General features: G+C 39.8%; 1 protein-coding gene across 1 annotated transcript in view; it reads left to right on the top strand.

Moving 5' to 3' along the window:
* Positions 1-20,249, top strand: part of LEMD3 (LEM domain containing 3) — a 78,439-nt gene that overhangs the window by 47,422 nt on the left and 10,768 nt on the right. The window contains exons 3-4 of the mRNA XM_053555594.1: positions 3,345-3,411; positions 6,437-6,504. Of these exons, the coding sequence (XP_053411569.1) occupies positions 3,345-3,411; positions 6,437-6,504 (135 nt within the window). The remainder of the gene's footprint in view (positions 1-3,344; positions 3,412-6,436; positions 6,505-20,249) is intronic.

Raw genomic sequence — 20,249 nt, 5'->3', positions numbered from 1 at the left:
TAAGGGGACTGGAGAAGGGTATGATTAGGACATAGAAAGGAATTAGCCTCTCTACAGACTTCAAAAATTTTAGCTATTTTAATCCCAACACTTAATTAGATTCACTTTAGTTTTATGTATCAAGTCCATAAACTATACTGTCATTGGAATTCCTGCTCATCTTGTTATGTTTAATGTATCTATTAGAAGTGGTTTTGTGTGGCTGGGTGCAGTGGCTCATGCCTTTAATCCTTGCACGCTGGGAAGCTGACACAGGTGGATTTGCTTGAGCTCCTGAGGTTGAGACCAGCCTGAGCAGGAGTGAGACCCTATCTCTACTAAATGGATTTTCTACAAATAGAAAAACTAGCATTGGGCAGGCACCTGTAGTCCCAGCTACTTGGGAGGCTGAGGCAAGAGAATCACTTGAGCATAAGAGTTTGAGATTGCTGTGAGGTCTGGTGCCACGGCGCTGTATCAAGGGCAATATAATGAGACTCTGTCTGAAAACAAACAAAAAAAAGATTTTGTGGCTTAATATATCATAAACACATGGCTTTCGAAACCCTGAGTTTCAGCTTTTACTCTTTATTTATTACTTATTTATTTTTTTTTTTGTAGATACAGAGTCTCACTTTACTGCCCTCGGTAGAGTGCCGTGGCGTCACACGGCTCATAGCAACCTCCAGCTCTTAGGCTTATGAGATTCTCTTGCCTCAGCCTCCCGAGTAGCTGGGACTACAGGTGCCCGCCACAACGCCCGGCTATTTTTTTGTTGCAGTTTGGCTGGGGCTGGGTTTGAACCCGCCACCCTCGGCATATGGGGCCAGTGCCCTATTCACTGAGCCACAGGCGCCGCCCAGCTTTTACTCTTTAATGCCTGATTTTTTGAGTTTGGATTTTTAGTTTGTGTTTACTTATTTTTTTTTTGAGACAGAGTCTCAAGCTGTTGCCCTGGATAGAGTGCTATGGGGTCACAGCTCACAGCACCTCAGACTCTTGGGCTTAAGTGATTGTCTTGCCTCAGCCTCCCAAGTAGCTGGGACTACAGGCAGCCACCACAATGCCTGGCTGTTTTTTTTTTGTGGTTGTCATAGTTGTTTAGCTGGCCCGGGGCGGGTTCGAACTACCAGCCTGGGTGTACGTGGCCAGTGCCCTACCCACTGAGCTATGGGTGCCACCCTGGAGTTTGGATTTTTAATCTTATGCAAAGGTTAAGGACTGGCTTGATTCAGAATTTGATTGCAATAAAGTTGAGCCCTCCCTCAAAGCAAAAGTGTTGGAAGATAGCTAATGAACTAAAGGAATAAATAACTTAGTCAACCCTCCGACGTAAAACCAGGGACTCTGTGGTAGGATGTTGGGGGCTCTGATGTGTTTTGCTCTTCGTGTCACCGAGTAAAGCGAGGTTGATGAAAGCATGCCACCTACAGTGTGCAAACTTAGTTTCTTCTGTCTCTGAACATACACCATGAAAATAAATGGCTGAGGTTGCATGCCTTTAGATATATGAATGTTAATATTTTAGCCTTTTATATCCTGCCTGAATTTGCTCCATAGTTGTATTCACCTAGTAGTCCTGTTTCGTTAGACACTCCAGGACGAAAGGACATAATGAAGATATAGACCCTTGCTGAATCGTGAATTCATTTCAGATGGAATGATAAGCTGTCACCCCCTCTCTGACTCACTCTTTCATCACCCTTATTGGTCACACTTAATTGTGGTTGCTCCTAAATCGAGAGTCTTACTGCAGTGGAGTACTTGTTAGGGCGCTTACGTTGTTTGCGGTAGTCTCCTCTCTGGACTCTTCAGTTATTTCTGCCTCCAGGCCGTCCTGTACATTCTGAGAGACAAGTCTGTTTTCCTTTCTTCCTTCTAAGTTTTCAGAATGAAGCCAAATTCTTTGTCTTCGTGTCCAGGGCTCTTGGGCAATTAATTCCAAACTATTTTTCCAGTACGTAGACTGTTGGTTGTGTAAGAAGTGTAACTATGGGTGTCATGGAGGCTGCTCAGGCTGTCCTTCTGCCTCAAGTGCTGACCTCTTCTTTTTTACTTTGGAATCTAACTCAGATATACTCTGTTTTATAGATGGCTCTACCCTTCCTTCCCTCTTCCGTATTTACGTCATACTTTGCATCTGTCATGTATAGTACCTTTTTTGCCCTTTAGAACAGGAACCATGTTGTTCACTGGGTCTCTCACATTGCTAAGAGAGTTGTTCTTAACTCCAACTAGATAGTCATTGAGTATTTGTTTTACTTTAATCATAAGTTCATACAGGGCCACCTTGGGATCCTAGGAAAGGATGAGGTTCAATCTGTGCCAACACTCATTCTCTTAGTTTTGTGTGGTTCAGTGAGATTAAAACCAAATGTGAAGGGGCTGTCTTGAGTGGGTGTGGTGGCTCACACCTGTAAACTCAGCACGCTGGAACGCTGAGATGGAAGGATCACTCGAGGTCAAGAGTATAAGACCAGCCTGAATAAAGCAAGATCCCATCGCTACAAAAATAGAACAAACAGAAAAAAACTTATTTTTATTTATTTTTTTATTTTTTAGAGAGAGTCTCACTGTGTCGCCCTTGGTAGAGTGCCGTAGCATCACAGCTCACAGCAACCTCTAACTCTTAGACTTAAGTGATTCTCTTGCCTCAGTCTCCCAAGCAGCTGGGACTACAGGTGCTCGCCACAACACCCAGCTATATTTTTGTTGCAGTTGTCATTGTTTAGCAGGCCCGGGCCAGGTTTGAACCCGCCTGCCTTGGGGTATGTGACCGGCGCCTTAACCACTGAGCTACAGGTGCTGAGCCACAAATAGAAAAATTAACCAGGTTTGGTGGTATGCACCTGTAGTCCCAGCTACCCAGGAGGCTGAGGCAGGAGGATCACTTGAGCCCAGGAGTTTGAGTTTGCTCTAAGTTAGGCTGAGGCCATGGCACACTAGTCAACATAGAACAAGACTCTCAATAAATACACACAGAAAAAGAACCACGAATGGCAGGCAGTCTTAATGAAAAACTGTCCTTAGAACACTGCGCATAGGCCTGCATTGTATAGACAAGGGCCGGGAGCACTGCTTTTGTGGGGAGTGTTTATTGTTTTATGAGACCTTTTTTTGTACAAACTGTAGGGCCAATGTTTTGATCATTCTCAAGAAAGTAAAATATTTAATCATTTAAATTCTTAGATTAATGTTCCTTAAAATATTGTGGCCATTATTTAAAGGTGAATTTTTGTCTTTCAGATTATGTAGCTTCTATTATTTTAAATTAATTTACTGTTTTTTTCCTTTTGAATAACAATTATTTGGCACATATTTTTTCTTAGAATTGGATATTTTGTAATAATTTCTTCTAATTTTAGGAAAGTGAAAAAAATCTTATGATGAGCACATTGTACAAGCTCCATGATCGATTGGCACAGCTTGCAGGTAATTGCATTGACATTTATTATCTGAAGTTGTTTTGAAAAATTGATGCACGTATGTAGCATGTTGTATCAGTAGGAATAGTTTTTCTCAAGTTTGGTGTTATATTTGTAACATATTTGTAGAATATTTTCCTTTAGAACTTTTATCTATAAACTGTGATTTGTTTTTAGTAGATATGTGGAGTCCAAGACTTCTTCCTGCCTGCCGCCTGTGTTGGGGTGTGTGTATGTGTATTGTACTATGCAGTGTAATTTTAAGTCATATTTCTGTATTGCATTAATAGTAACACAACTTCTGAAAGCTAAAATATTAATTGAGTTGGATAAGCAATGAGTTAACTATTCAGTAAAATCTTGGATTAAATGTAAATGCAGATTTTTATTTTGATAGCTATATAGGTGTCATTCCCCTGGATAAAGTAAATACAGTAGGAACTCTGTAGGTTCTATAGCTGAAATACCTCCCTACATGGACCACCTCCTTATGTTGACCCAGCTTTCAGAGACCAGACGTGCACCCCATGTACATATCAGTATTGACCGCCTGTATGTGGACCAGTTTGTTACAGTCCCTTGGCTGGTTGCCTTACACAGATTCTACTTTATATTCTCCTGGAATTTTCTTTCCTGATTCAATGCATTTCTTCATATTTTGCTCTTTGAGAGCTCTCAGATATTTAACACATCTGCAATTAGAATAAGTTAACATGTTTTAGATGAATTAATATCAAATTTATCATATAAGCTACATTAGGAGCTTATCTTAAGTATCTTTAAAGTTAACTATTAACTTTTTTTAGTTATTCTTATTGTATACATAATCTCAAGAAAAGACTTTGGATTCTCTTCTTATAAGCAGTTACAAGAAAAGAAAAATACTGGTTTTCTAACTTGTGTGTATAGCAGTTTCTTCTGTGGTGCCAGACGGTGGGTGGAATTCTGGCAGGTGAATGACACCTTCTGTGGTAGATCCTGATGGTTTCCTGTCCTCTCACCTGTTCTTGTTTTTTCTTTGGATCCTTGATTCTGGTCAGCTTTTTATGTTTATAATTTTTTTTTTTGCTACTGAAAGGCTTCTTTGCGTCATCTAACTGTCATATTCATGTGTTACAAGCTACTGACGTTTATTTAGTATGCCATGGCACCCAAAAGTTTAAGTATTAATATACAGTCTAGCTAGGAGTTCCTGATGCTGCTAACACAGACGTCTACAGCACTGGCTCTCAAATCTTCCTAATGCTGCGCCCCTTTAATACAGTTCCTGTGGGTTGCGACACAGGTATCTCTCTAACGCTGGCTTGTAGCTCTTGGCCTGCTAGATCAGCACAGTCTGGTATACTTTTAAAGACACAGATTCTTGCTAGAGCAAGGGTCAGCAAGTTTTTTTCTGTGAAGGGTCAGATAGTGAATATTTTAGGCTTTCACAGGCTAGACTGCCTCTGTCACAACTTCTCTCTTCTGTTGTCACAACAAGAAAGCAGCCATACTTAGTGCATTAATGAATGAGTCTAGCTGTGTTCCATATAAACTGAATGTAGAAAAGCCGTCAGCAGGCCAGATTTGGCCTGTGGGCTCCCGTCTGCTGACCTCTGTTCTAAATCTGTGACAGTCTGAATCTGGGTGCATTTCAAAATGTGTTCATCTAATACATACTACTACTTTTTTATGACTACTGCCATTAAAACCTGGCTACTTGAATAAACTGGTAAATAAGAACATAGTATTTGAGAAAATTTTGCCAAGGATTTTACTTTAATTTTACTTCCATGTTAAAAAATTTTTTTAAAACTATTTGAAAGAAGCAGTATAGGGAGCATCTGACATTTAAGTCTGGTATGAGGATAATGTATCTCTAATGACCTCTTAGAGCCTAAAGAAAAGGCATTGACTTCACTTCTATCAACAGTTAAAAGAAAAGAAAATGTGGTTTCCTAAAGATTTATATGGAGCATATCTGTTTGTAGAAACAAATCGTAGGCAGAGACTTCTACCTAATTTCCCTGTTCATCTGTTACAAAAAATTTTAAGGTATGCACACTGCTTCCTAAAGATAGGTTTAATTGTACTCTGAAAATGCATGTGTATGTGTTTTTTTTTCCAAGACAGAGTCTCACTATGTCCCCTTCGGTAGAGTGCTGTGTGTTACAGCTCATAGCAACCTCCATATCTTGGTCTTAAGCGATTCTCTTGCCTCATCCTCCCAAGAAGCTGGCACTACAGGTGCCCGTCACAACGCCTGGCTATTTTTTGGTTATAGTTGTGTGGCTGGAGCCCTAGCCGCTGAGCATAGGCGCTGAGCCAGAAAATGCTTGTTTTTAAATTCAGTAATAAATTCAAACTTATTTGAACCCTTACTTTATTAGCTTTAGGAGTAGGCATGTAAGTTAGTACAATGAATTTGCTGAATGTTTCCCCTTTAGAAATAGTGCATATCTATGACCCCTCACCCCCACAGTGTGCCAAGGTCAGGGGATAATTATTAGTCTGATATAGCTCCTACTCTGGCTTACAATTTAATTAGGAATATAAGAGGAAAATATGTCTGTACTTATCTAGGCTGAAATGCATTTAAATACAGTGCTTTTCCTAGTACTCTGGGAGGCTGAGGCGGGTGAATTACATGAGCTCACGGGTTTGAGACCAGCCTGAGCCAGAGTGAGAACCCATCTCTAAAAATAGCCGGGCGTTGTGGTGGGCACCTGTAGTCCTAGCTACTTGGGAGGCTGAGGCAAAAGAGTTGCTTGAGCCCAAGAGTTTGAGCTTGCTGTGAGCTATGATGCTACAGCACTCTACCAAGAGTGACAAAGTGAGACTCTGTCTCTAAAAAAAAAGAAAAGATGTTATGGTTTATGCAAAGGTAGTATTAGTTATTGGAATTTCTTATTGAAAGTAAAAATAACATATTCTTTCCTTACTAATTATAATATAACCTATAATGTATAATTTATAAAACATTTTGAATTAAATATTTTTCTTTTGTTTAACTTGGTACTGATTCAAAATTAATAATATGCTAATCTTTCCAGGAGATCATGAATGTGGCAGTTCTAGTCAAAGAACTCTTTCTGTCCAAGAGGCAGCTGCATATTTAAAAGTAAGCAGTGAAATTACAATTTCAATATCTGTATTCTTAAAATGTCTATAGAAATACCATGGATTTGATTAATTATACTGTTGAAAGCTTGGTTCTGCTGTTTGGTATAATGCAAGCTGATAAGAGAAAGTGAAATTGCTCCAGCAGTTTTTGTTTGAGCTTGTTTTAGAACATTTTCTATGTGAGAATACATATTAATTTGGAAAAGGTACAAAAAAATTGGTAAGAGAGAAATTGAAATTTGTGAGTAGCATGGAAGAAGACTAGTGAGCATCTAAGCGTTTCTTCCAAATCTTCTATCCCAGATCAGTTTTATTTTAGGATACTAAGAGAACTTACAGTTAAATTTTCTACAGTACCGAAAATAATCTTTGGAACATCCTGGATGAAAGGAGAGGTACTAGAGGGTTAAAGATGGACGAGTCATTCTGATTTCTAAAAGGGGGAAAGTGGCGTTTGAAAACCACATAGGGAAGCTTAATGTCAGTCTAATTCCGTACAGATGATTACGTGAAGACGTCCTACAGGGGGAAAGGTGGATCTCCTGAAGGTGACTGTGACTGCAGTGAGTTCAGTGTGAACGAGTCAAGTCATGCAAACTGCACGTCCCTCCCCCTTTAGAAAATTATGGTAAAAAATCACAGAACATGAAATCTACTCAATTAAAAAATAACATTGTTGAAGAATACAGTACAGTATGGTTACCTGCATGTGCATTGTCGTACAGTAGATCTCTAGAGCTCCTTCACACCCGCTGCACAGCAGGTCTCCACTTCTGCCTCCCCCAAGGCCCCGGCAGCCATCATTTTACTCGTTGCTTCTGTCGGTTTGGCTGATGGACACTTAATATCACTGGAATCCTTCTGCGATTCGCTTATTCCCTCAGCATAAAGCTTCATGGTTCATCCAAATTGTAACAAGCCAGTGCCGCCTCCTCCTCCTTTAAGGCTAATAGTCCATTGTGTGTACCTGCGTATTTTCTTTATTCAGTCACCTGGTGATGAGCTTTAAGTCGTTCACACGTCTTGGCTATTATGTATAATGCTTCAGTGACTATGAGAATGCAGGTATCTTTGAGATTCTTTTAGTTCTTTTGGGCAAATGGCTGGAAGTGAGATTGCTGGGTGATCTGGTGGTTCAGTTTTTCATTTTCTGAGAAATCTCCATCCTGTGTTCTGTATTGGCTGCAGCATTTTACATTCCTGCCAACAGCGGGCAGGGGTTCCAGTTTCTCTACATCCTCAGTACTTGTTATTTTGTGGGTTTTCTTTACCCCAGGTTCAAAGCGATACCTTTCTTTTCTGTTTGAGACAGTCTCAAGCTGTTGCTCTGGGAGGAGTGCCGTGGTGTCACACCTCCTATCAACCTCAAACTCCTGGGCTTAAGTGATTCTCTTGCCTCAGCCTCCCAAACAGCTGGGACTACTGGTGCCCGCCACAATGCCCGGCTATTTTTTGAGACAGGGTCTTGCTCTGGCTCAGGCTGGTCTTGAATCTAGCTCAGGCAATTCACCTGCCTCGGCCTCCCAAAGTGCTGGGATTATAGGCGTGAGCCACTGGCCTGGCCTCTGATGTGCCTTTCCCTAATGATTAATGCTATTGAGAATCTTTATGTATCATACCTGTCGTCTCTTGCCCATTTGAATGTCATCTTTGAACAAGTACTGTTTAAGTCCTTACCCAATTTTTAATTGGTCTATTTATTTTGTTAAAGTTGTAGGAATTTCTCATGTATTTTGTATTTTAATCCCTTATCAAATACATGATTTGCAAATGTTTATCCCATTCTGTAGGTTCCTTTCTCACTCTGTTCATGTTTCACTGCCTTTATAATTTTTAATTTGATACAGTCCTACTTCCCTATTTTTGCTTTGTGTGTCGTATCCAATAAATCATTGCCTATACCAACATCATTTTTTATGTTTTCATCAAAGAATTTTATAGTTGCAAGTATTACACTTAAGCCTTTATTTAGTTGATTTTTGTGTATGGTGTACAATAAGGTACTAATTTCATTCTTTTTCGAGTAGAAATCCAGTTTTCCTGGTGCTATTTCTTGAGGAGATGCCCTTGATAAACAGCATCTTTTCTTTTCTTTTTTTTTTTTTTTTTTGAGACAGAGTCTCACTATGTCACCCTGGGTAGAGTGCTGTGGTGTCGCAGCTCACAGCAACCTCAAAACTAGTAGCATCCCCCCTACCCCCAGGCAGACAATGGGATGTTCCAGTCTTTTCTTTTCCTACTCAGGGAAAAGGTGGGAGCTGGAAAGCTTCCTCCCTGTTACATTGCCCTGTTAGGTGGTAGGAGAATCTGTCAAGTGAGTGCCATGAAATTATCTAAAAACATTGATGCAGGTGGTTTTGTGCTTGTCTGGGCGTAGGAACCCCCTAACTGATTTCTGGATTTTTCCGTTGATGGAAATGGTCCATGCATTTTTTGTTTGTTTGTTTTTGAGACAAAGTCTCAAGCTGTTGCCCTTGGTAAAGTGCTGTGGCATCACAGCTCACAACAACCTCAAACTCTTAGACTTAAGCGATTCTCTTGCCTCAGCCTCCCAAGTTGCTGGGACTACAGTTGCCTGCCACAACATCTGGCAGTTTTTTTGTTGCAATTGTCATTGTTGCTTTAACTGGCCCGAGCCAGGTTCAAACCCACCAGCCTCGATGTATATGGTTGGCGCTCTACCCACTGAGCTATGGACGCCGCCTGGTCTGTGCATTTTTGTTGAATCATTGTCTCCATGTAGGGTGGGCCATCTTGCTAATGTCACTCCTCCCTTTTATAAAATAATGAGGTAGTGTAATGCTTTCGGCAAGGTTTTGGTGACAGTCTTAGGATATACTTGTCAACAAAGAGAAATATGGACTGAGGTTTTAACTTAGTTCATGACTTATGTGTAGATAGCAAAAAGATGCTAAGCCAATGTGATAGGATGGAGATTAGATGTGAGTTTAGATTTTAGCACTGGCACATAGAAGCTGTCACATCTTGGTTAAGTCCCTTTTCTGAACCTGTTTCTGTTTGTGGAAGTTGAACTGTTGTTAATACTTGTCAAAGTTGTCCAGGGGCTTAAGTGAGCTTTGAAAGCCCATTGCTCGGTGCTTGATGATTATAGTAGCTTCCCTGTAAATTTTATGTCTTCCTGTGTTTTCTAGTTAAATAATCGCCACTCTGGAGGCCACTGGTAAAACACCATAGGGTTTGTCTCTGAGTTTCACTGTCTTCATTTTTAACTTTGCCCTAGGTAAAAACAGTGATGAATTTGTGGACAGTGTGATAGCAAATAGATTGGATAGCTGAGGAATTGGAAAAGATCTCAACTCAGAGGGGTTCAGTGTTAAGGGATAGGAGAATTGTAGGGTGCCTGCAAAAAGGGGATTGGATTGAGGAGGCTAAAAGGAATAAAATATTTTAGGAAGAAGGGCTTAGCATATGGGAATCCAGAGCAAGCAAATGGTTCCTTGTGAAATGATTGAATGTGATTTACTTCTAATAGTAGGGAAATCTGATCCCATCCAGTGCTTTTTTCCTGCTTTTTTAAAATACTCAGTTGAATCACTTAGATTTAATCTCTGAAAGGTACTGACACAGATATGTTTTATAGTTGGTCATAAATACCTAGGGCAGATCCATTTACTTTTCAGAACAACCCTGAGACTCTTAAAATTTACTAAACATAATTGTCCCTAATTCTAGGATCCCTTGTGGATACTAAGATCACAGATGCCCAAGCCCCGTACCTACTCAAGGGGTGTGGAGGTGGTGTAGTATTCGCATATAGCTGTCTGCATCCTCCTGTTTACTATAAATCATCTCTACATTACCTGTAGTATCTTTTTATTTATTAATTTTTTTGGAGACACTTTTTGCTCTCGATAGAGTGCTGTGAGATCATAGCTCACAGCCACCTCAAACTCTTGGGCTCTAGTGATTCTCTTTCCTGAGCCTCCCAAGTAGCTGGGACTACAGGCACCCATCACAATGCCTGGCTATTTTTTTGTTGTAGTTGTAGTTGTAGTTGTTTAGCAGGCCCCGGCTGGGTTCGAACCTGCCAGCCCCAGTGTATGTGGCTGGTGCCCTAACCACTGAGCTATGGGCGCCAAGCCTGCCTGCCTATCTATCTATCTATCATCTATCTATCTATCTATCTATCTATCTATCTATCTATCTATCTATCTATCTATCTATCTATTTTGCTCTTGAGTTAAAAGTTTGAGTTCCTTGTATATTGCAGGTGTTAATCCCTGTTGGATGAATAGTTTGCAGGATTTCCTTCCATGTTGCTGGTTGTCTCTTGTTTATTGTTTACTTTGCTCTGCAGAAGCTTTTTAGTTTGATATAATCTTATTTGTCTATTTTGGCTTTTGTGTCTTTTCTATGAAAAGCTTTGCCTGGACCAGTGTCCTGAAGCATTTCTCCCATGTTTTCTTCTAGTATTTTCATATTTTGGGGTCTTACATTTAAGGCTTCAGCTCATTCTGAGTTGATTTTTGTATATGTTGAGAGATGAGGGGTCTTGCTTCATTGTTCTGCATTTAGAAATGCAGGTTTCACAGCTCCATTTATTGAGGAGACTGTTGTCTCCCAGTGAGCGTTCTTGGTGCCTTTGTGAAAAATCAGTGGGCTGTAGGTCCGCAGATTTAGGCCTGGCTCTCTGTTCTGTCTGAGTCTGTGCCCGTATCATGCTGTTCCGTCACCGTAGCTTTGTGTAGTATACTTTGAAGTCAGGGAGTGTGATTCCTCAAGCTTTGTTCTTTTTGCCCAGGATTGCTTTGGCTCTTCCCAGTTCCATATGACTTCTAGAATTGTTTTTTCTGTTTCTGTGAAGAATGTCAGTGGTATTTGATAGAGATTGCACTGAATCTGCAGAGTGGTTTTGGTGGTATAATCACTTTCACAGTACATTTTTGATTCTCCTTCCATTTGTGTCTCTTCAATTTCTTTCCTCGGTGTTCTATAGTCTTCTTTGTGGAAGTCTTTTACCTCCTTTGATTCCTAAGTAGTATTTTATTCTTTTTTCTCTGGCAGCTATCGTATCTGTGATCACTTTCTTCTTTTTTCAGTAGTTCATTGTTGGTGTACAGAAAGCTGCTGAGTTTGAATGTTCATTTTGCAACTTTAGTGAATTAGTTATTCTAAGAGTCTGTTGATGCAGCTTAAGATAGTGTCAGACAAGGACAATTTGACTTCCTTCTAATTTGGATGCCTGGTATTTCTTTTCTTTTTCTTTCTTTCTTTTTTTTTTTTTTTTTTTTTTTTAACATACGTGGCCTGTGCCCTTAACCATTAAGCACTGGGCACCGAGCCAGGATGCCCATCATTTCTTTTTCTTGCCAGATTTCTTGCTAGGACTTTGGATACTATGTTGAATAAGAGCGGTAGCTGCCAGTGGACATCCTTCTCCAGTTCCATTTCTTGGAGGAAAAGGTATTCGGCTTTTTGCCATTCGTACGATGTTAGGTGGGTTTGTCATATTTGGCCTTTAATGTACTGAATCATGGCCTTCTATACCTAGTTTGTTGAGAGTTTTTATGGTGAAGGGATGTGAAATTGTATCAGAAGCTTTCTGTGTTAGATTCTCTAGACAGTGGAAGGTTTTTATGTCTTGAATTATTTTATATTTTAGATTAGATTATGTTGCATTTAATTTAATAGAATTTTTATTGTATATTTTAATAGAAGACTGGATTAATTTAATTCAGTTTCTTAGTTAAGTGATTTTTATGTAGAATGTTAATACCCACTGTATACATTTAGCTTTTAGTGTGTGAAACCTTTCTTTTTTTGGAATCCTGTTTTCAGGTTTTTCAGATGCTGTGAAACTTGCTGTGGCTTGTCATTACTATAGATGCATTTGGACTGCCACACATAAAAAAGCTTTAAATGGCATTTCCCCAAAAAAACATAAAGTTTTAAGCTCTATATAAAAGTTTTAAATAGTATTTTTAATAATGCTTATTTGTTCAATATAATATAATACTCATGAATTAATTCATATGGAAAATAAAAATTTATCACCTAAGGATAACCACCAATAGAACTTTGGTCCATTTTTCTCTAGTCTTTTTAAATACTTTCCCCCCCAAATTAGTATTACTTGAAATATTATAGACATTCATGTGTCTTCCCCTTGTACATCTCCCCCTATCATTGAGCAGTTTTTTGAAAGCTTTTTATTACTGGATATTTCATTATATGATTTTATTTTATTGGTTTGTGGTTTTTCAGTATTATGAAAGCACTCTAGTCTTTGAATACAGTATTTTATTTTCTAATATTTCCTTTGGAAATAATCCTAGGAAGGAAATTATCTGTCAAAAGAGCATGAACTTATTAAAATGCTTTTGATGTATGTTGCCGAATTACTTCCTAATTTGGAGCAATTGTTTTGACACAATCTAGCCAAAGTTGGCTATTTAATTTTATTTTACCCATGTTTTAATATAAATATGGAAGAACCCCACCACAAAGCTGGTATCAAACGATGTTGTTTCATGTATTGTGGACATTGTGCTCAGAGAGGGGGATCTAGTGCACATTTTCATGTATTTGTATTGTGGTTTTAGCAACAACACTGAAGTTTTGGATTGAGGAGTAAATAAGTCAAAGAATGTGCACAGATCCTGCAAGGATAAGCAGATTCCCCCAACTTCTGTTGTATCGTATGCACAGTAAATGTAGTGAATGTTTGATGGAATAAAATGAGCAAATGAGCCTCAGGTGTATTTGTTTTCTTGAATATGATTTTTTGCAGTTGTTCTCATTTTGTTTATCTCACTTTATCCTTCACAGGAAATTTAAGTAAAGTTAATAGTAATTTAAATAATTTAAACACTGTTTTCTTAACTCCAGAGCTTAACTTGATTTTTTTTTTTTTATTGGTTTTGATACTGGAAGCTTATTTTGATTTGTGAAAAGAGTTCCCTCTGGTGGAACGTGTAAGAAATACATGGCATTATATTTTCATGAGCATACATGATTGGTTTTTAAGTTAAATGATGGAAGGATCATATGATAACTTTCCTGTGGAATGATGTGGTTGAGTTCATCGGTCTCTTTCAAAATCAGTTTAACCTTTAACACAGTGAAGATTTATGAAGAAAACAGGAAAGTAGGTAGCTAGAAATGTGCCATATTGTTTATCAAGTACAATTTTGTGCTTTCTTTTATGCCTATTTCATAATGATCCACAAGGTAGGTGGTATCAGACCCATTTTTTGAAGAAACTAAAGTTAAAAGCGATGTAATAACTAGATCATTCAGCTAGTGTACTGTGGAACTGGGAATAGAAGCAAAGTGCGTGTTCTTCTCTCTCTGTTCTGCCTCTTGGACAGATAGACTGGGTTCATGACCCAGTGTTCTACGTGTTGAGTGGACAAGAGGCTATGATGTGGAGAAGTGGTTAGAGGTGCAGCTGCATAGGTGACGTGTTTTCTCTTGTTCCCCAATTCAGGTTGTTCATATGCCAGTCAGCTGGCATCTCATCCTGGGCGCACTTGCCTACTTGTTCTTTTTTCCTATTTATTGTTAATTTGTATATATTCATGGGGCACAAATGCAGTTTTGATATTGATACATTGCATTGTGAGGAAGTCTGTACCTTCATATTATCTGTCAGTGGAGTGACTCACCTTCCACCTACCAGGCCACCTCCCATCCTCGGCCCCCTACCCCCTTCTGGTCCTCTCAGCTGAAGACAAGGTTTTTCCATTATTCCCGGATGTGAAAGATCATCAGGTTCCTACCGATGATTCATTAAGAGTTACCGAATCATTAAGAGTTACATTGCATTCAGCATTGTTGGTCGCTGTTATATTTTAATAATTTTAAAATGTGCCTTCTGCTGTATAGAATAGATCATAATTAGCCAGAACATTCCACCAGCTGGAAGGCCATATAGCCACCACTGTATAAATTGTCCACTTCATAAACTGCGTTTGTAGTACTGGCTGGACTTTTCCCTGTACTTACACTCTCTTACTCCTCTTACTAAAGCTTAAAGTTTGTTTTTTTTTTTTGTTTGTTTGTTTGTTTTTAACAAAGTCTCACTTGGTCACCCTTGGTAAAGTACCGTGGCATCTTAGCTCACGGCAACCTCTAACTCTTGTGCTCAAGCAATCCTCTTGCCTCCAGTTTTCTATTTTTGGTAGAGACAGTTTCTCACTTTTGCTCAGGCTGATCTCAACTCCTGAGCTCAAGCAATCCATCCACCTTGGCCTCCTAGAGTGCTGGGATTACAGGCATGAGCCACTGTGCCCGGCCTTTTGAGCAAGTATTTTGAAAATAAGGTACATGTGTGTGGGGGGGAATCATGGGGATGTGTGTATATACACACAATGTTTTACATTAGATTTAAAATTTAGAAATGTACTGTGAATTTGGAAAGATTTATATGAAGTAATCAGGGCGTATACTCCCTGTAAGTTAATAGTAACAAGTAATATAATACGCTTAGTTTTCTCCTGGTTTTTGTCATCCGTTTTGGAAAGTGTTTTGTGCTGCTGCAGTGCCTTCCCTCAGGGTTGGAAAACTATGGTGTATGGGCCAAATCTACCCTGTTTTTTAATGGTTGTAAGCTGTGGCTGTTTAATAATATATATATATTATTGAGACAAAGTCTCACTTTGTCACTCTCAGTAGAGTGCTGTAGCAACCTCAAACTCTTGGGCTCAAGTGATTCTCTTGCCTTCTTCTCCCTAATAGCTGGGACTATAGGCGCCTGCCACAATGCCCAGCTATTTTTTGTTTGCTTGTTTGTTTAGCAGGCCCTGGCTGGGTTCGAACCCACCAGCCCCAGACCATGTGGCTGGTGTACTTTGTCACCCTTGGTAGAGTGCTGTGGCGTCATAGCTCATGGCAACCTCAAACTCTTGGGCTCAAGTGATTCTCTTGCCTTCTTCTCCCCAGTAGCTGGAACTATAGGCACCCGCCACAACGCCCAGCTATTTTCTGTTACAGTTGTCGTTCTTTAGCAGGCCCATGCTGGGCTCGACCCCACCAGCTTTGGTGTATGTGGCTGGTGCCGTAACCACTGTGCTACAGGCACTGAGCCTCCAAATTTTATAAAAATCACTTTCTCTACAAATTTAAAAGAAGTCTATGGGGTGGCGCCTGTGGCTCAGTGAGTAGGGCACCAGCCCCATATACCGAGGGTGGCGGGTTCAAACCCAGCCCCGGCCGAACTGCAACCAAAAAATAGCCGGGCGCTGTGGCAGGCGCCTATAATCCCAGCTGCTTGGGAGGCTGAGGCAAGAGAATCGCGTAAGCCCAAGAGTTAGAGGTTGCTGTGAGCCGTGTGACGCCACGGCACTCTACCCGAGGGCAGTACAGTGAGACTCTGTCTCTACAAAAAAAAAAAAAAAAAAAAAGAAGTCTAAGGAAGCAACCCGTGTTTAATATTTTTTAAAATGGTTATGTTTTTAAAAAAAGAAAGAAAAATAGCCAGGCATGGTGGTTCACACCTATAATCCTAGCACTCTGGGATTATAAGTCAGGTGGATTGCCTGAGCTCACAGGTTCTGAGACCAGCCTGAGCCTCAGCAAGACTCCATCTCTAAAAATAGCCAGGTGTTGTGGCAGGCTCCTGTAGTTCCAGCTACTTGGGAGGCTGAGGCAAGAGAATTGCTTGAGCCCAACCAAGAGTTTGAGGTTGCTGTCAGGTATGATTTTACAGCACTCTACTGAGGGCTACAAAGTGAGACTCTGTCTCAACAAAGAAAAACAAAACAAAAAAACGAAATGTGTATGGTTCAAAACCTGAAGTATTTACGCTTTGGACCTTCCTTGACCTTTACAGGAAAAGAAAGTTGACCTAACCCCTGCTTTACCTACATATTTTCAGGTAGCTACAAAAAGTGACTAATAAAACAGTTTAAACTCATAAAATCAGGTAGATGGTATTTATGTATCACTAGGAAATATTTAATTGGCATAAGCAAAAAATGAATGCAAGTTTTACTTCTACAAGAATTTCTATTTATAAGTCTTGGCACCCATAGCTCAGTCGTTAGGGTGCTGGCCACATACACCCAGGCTGGAGGGTTTGAACCCAGCCCAGGCCTGCTAAACAACCTTGACAGTTACAACAAAAAAATAGCCGGCCGCCTATAGTCCCAGCTACTTGGGAGGCCGAAGCAAGGGAATCACTTAAGCCCAAGAGTTTGAGGTTGCCGTGAGCTGTGACGTCACTGCACCCTACCAAGGGTGACGTAGGAAGACTCTGTCTTAAAAACAAAAAAAAAAACAAAAAACAAACAAAACAAGAAAACTTCCGTTTATAATATTACAGAACTCAATACCCATTGAACTCTTCATGAGATTTTAAATGAATTATAAATTTTTTTGAGAATGTTTATCCAGAAAGTGAAGATTTCATGTTGAATTCCAGCTGGTGAGTTGATGTCAAGTGATATTAACATGGCACTGGAAAATAGAAAATGGAAAAACACCACTCTTTTCTTACCTTTTATTTTGTTTTGTTTTGGAGATAACGTCTCACTCTGTCACCCAGGCTGGAGTCCAGTGGCATCAGTCATCACACACTGTAACCTGGAACTTCTGGGCTCAACCCGTCCTTCTGCCTTAGCCTTCCCCGTAGGGCTACAGGTGCCTGGCTGATTTGTTTTGTTTTGTTTTGTTTTGTGGAGATGGGGTTTCTCTGTGTTGCCCGGGCTAGTCTCAGACTCCTGGCCTTAGGCAGTCCTTCAGCCTCAGGCTCCCAGAGTGCTAGGGTCACATATGTAAGCCGTTACACCCGACCACCCCTAGGATTTGTAACCAGACGTTTTAAGTTTTGTTTCTCTTCATGCGTAGCTTTTTGGAGTGGCAGGTGTTCATGTTAATTTGAACCATGTATAAATTTTTATAAAGGTTAATTAGTGAGGACAGTGACGCTATGTATAATGTCTTCAGCTTCCTAAAATTTTCATATTTAAATTTACAACTAATAAATTTGAGGATTTAATTTTATACTGTCTGAAGCTTATGTTTATAGTTATCTTCAAAGACTAGAAGATACTAGTCTCATAGAATATATAGTCATGCAAAGCATGTTATATTTTGCAAATCATAATAATGTAAGCTGAAAGGTGTATAGGAACACAAGAAAATGCAGCGTATTTATACCATTGATTTTTTTTTTTTTTTTGAGACAGTTTCATTATGTCATCCTTGGTAGAGTACCATGGTGTCACAGCTCACAGCAACCTCAAAGTCTTGGGCTTAAGCGATTCTCTTGCCTCAGCCTCCCGAGTAGCTGGGACTACAGGCGCCCGCCACTATACCTGGCGATTTTTCAGTTGTTGTTGTTTGGCAGGCCTGGGCTGGATTTGAACCTGTCAGCTCCCATATACATGGCTGGCGCCCTAGCCGCTTGAGCTACAGGCCCCAAGCCAATCACACTTGTTTTTAAAAAAATTAATAGATGGTCCATGGTTATCTTTTTAAAAATCTGTCTTAAAATTTCCTGTAGTAGTTTCCTGAGTTATGATGATGCCTATCAAGATTAGTTCTGTTCTGTAAAACGTTTATTTTTACATTTGTAAATTTGACATATTAAAGTAACTTACCAGTTACATATTAGGAAGTAAGCAGGTCAAATGAAAACCTTATAATGCTATTGGAGAATCAATAAAATGCGGTAGCCATTTCTTATAAAATTCTTTTTATACTTTAAAAAATTCATTCTTTATACTTCAAAACATACGTAAAGACGTAACTTTCTAGTAGATGGTAAGTTCTGTGAGGACAGGGAGTTCTGACTGTTTTGTGCTGCACCTCTGGTGTCTAGAATAGTGCCGGGCACTTATTCACCCTCGGCAAGTATGTGTTTGAACAAGTACATTTTGAGGATGTGTATAGTAGTAGTAGTATGCTTGGTATATTGGTATTAGTAAGTTGATGTATTCTAAATGTTCCTTAAAGGGGTTTGCCTGAAGGCTGTAGGACAGCCACATAGTGGGTACCATTCTGCTGTAAAGAGAGGGGTTTCCACATCTGTTAATAAGCACAACACTTCATTACATGAAAAAAGGGAATAGAACAATAGTATATATAAATACCACTTCTATTTTTCAAATTTTAGTTTAAAAAATACATGCCTACTTATACAGAGAAGTCCTCAAACTTTTTAGTTTTCTGTTATTACTGAAGACCTTAAATGGCTTTGTATGTGGGAAATGTACATATTAATGTGTGTATTTATATTTTAAACACATTTCTTTAATGTAAATATATGTTATAAATACAAGTTTGGACAATTAAGTTCAGAAACTAATCCTAGAAAAAGTGCACACCTCACTGCTGACCATCACCGCAGTCATCCTCAGTGCTCCTCACCGCACACCTCACTGCTGACCGTCACCGCAGTCACCCTCAGTGCTCCTCGCCGCACACCTCACTGCTGACCGTCACCGCAGTCACCCTCAGTGCTCCTCGCCGCACACCTCACTGCTGACCGTCACCGCAGTCACCCTCAGTGCTCCTCACCGCACACCTCACTGCTGACCATCACCGCAGTCACCCTCAGTGCTCCTCTTTTGAAGCCGTGCACCACACCAGCGCCTAGTCCACCTTTCTAAGCCATTTTTCTGGGACAAGTTTGTGGACTTAATTGTCAGACTTCCTACAAGGACAGCTCTGATGCTTATTCCAGAAAAAGTCTTCTAAAATTATTTGGAGGGGTAGACTAAGCGCTGATGGTATGTTATGTTCGCTTCCCAAGGGGAGTACTTTGTTTTTTTCTCACTTAATTGCCCTGGGTAGAGTGCCGTGGCGTCACAGCTTATAGCAACCTGCAGCTCTTGGGCTCAAACTACGGCCCGCGGGTTTCATGAGACAGTGTGATTGTATTTGTTCTGTGCAGTGTGCATAGGAATTTGTTCATAGTTTTTTTTTTAAACTACAGTCCGGCCCTCCAACGGTCTGAGGGACAGTGAACTGGCCCCGTTTAAAAAGTTTGAGGACCCCTGGCTTGCCTTAGCCTCCTGAGTAACTAGGACTACAGGTGCCCGCCACCATGCCCGGCTATTTTTTTGTTGCAGTTTGGGAAGGCTGGATTCGAACCTGCCACCCTTGGTAAATGTGGCCCTACTCACATTTACTCACTGAGCCACAGGCACCTCCCCCAAGGGGATTACTTTGAAGGTGACCGTAGTGATATGTCAGAATTGAGGTTTGTTGTACATTTTTTAGGATGAGTTCACAAACTTGATTGGCTGACCTAGTATGTATTTATGTTAGAGGTTAAAACTGAAAAATGTTTAATTTACTTATTAATTTAAAATAAGAATGTTGAACCCATAATATGTTAGCATAAATAATGTATTTTTATGAAAAAAACTATTTTCCATAATGAAAACTTTTAATGAGAAGAGTGGCTTTGTTTTAAATTTTGCAAATCTCTTTAATAAAGTCTCCCTTCACAAAAGACAGCTGGATTTTCCTTCTGTATTCAGCCTGTTGGGATAGTGTTTTGATTGAAGTACGTGAAGAAAATTCAGCCTTATACCAATATGTAGTCACAATGGGAAAGTTTATAATCGTCTTTTCAGATCATTGTAAATGTTCCAAAACTCTACCAGTTATTAGTTTCCTAAAGGTTATTTGCAGTATGGAAGGTGTAACCACAGTAGTGAACTTTTTGTATTCTGTCTCACGAAGTCCTTTGTTCTGTTTTGCACTTTGAATGGGTCTTTACCTACGTGTGTTTTTATAACGTTATGCATTGGTCCTTTGAAGAATTTTGGT

The sequence above is a fragment of the Nycticebus coucang genome, chromosome 12 (genome assembly GCF_027406575.1).
Source record: "Nycticebus coucang isolate mNycCou1 chromosome 12, mNycCou1.pri, whole genome shotgun sequence".
Taxonomy (NCBI): Eukaryota; Metazoa; Chordata; class Mammalia; order Primates; family Lorisidae; genus Nycticebus; species Nycticebus coucang.
This window is presented reverse-complemented; position numbering and strand designations above follow the sequence as displayed.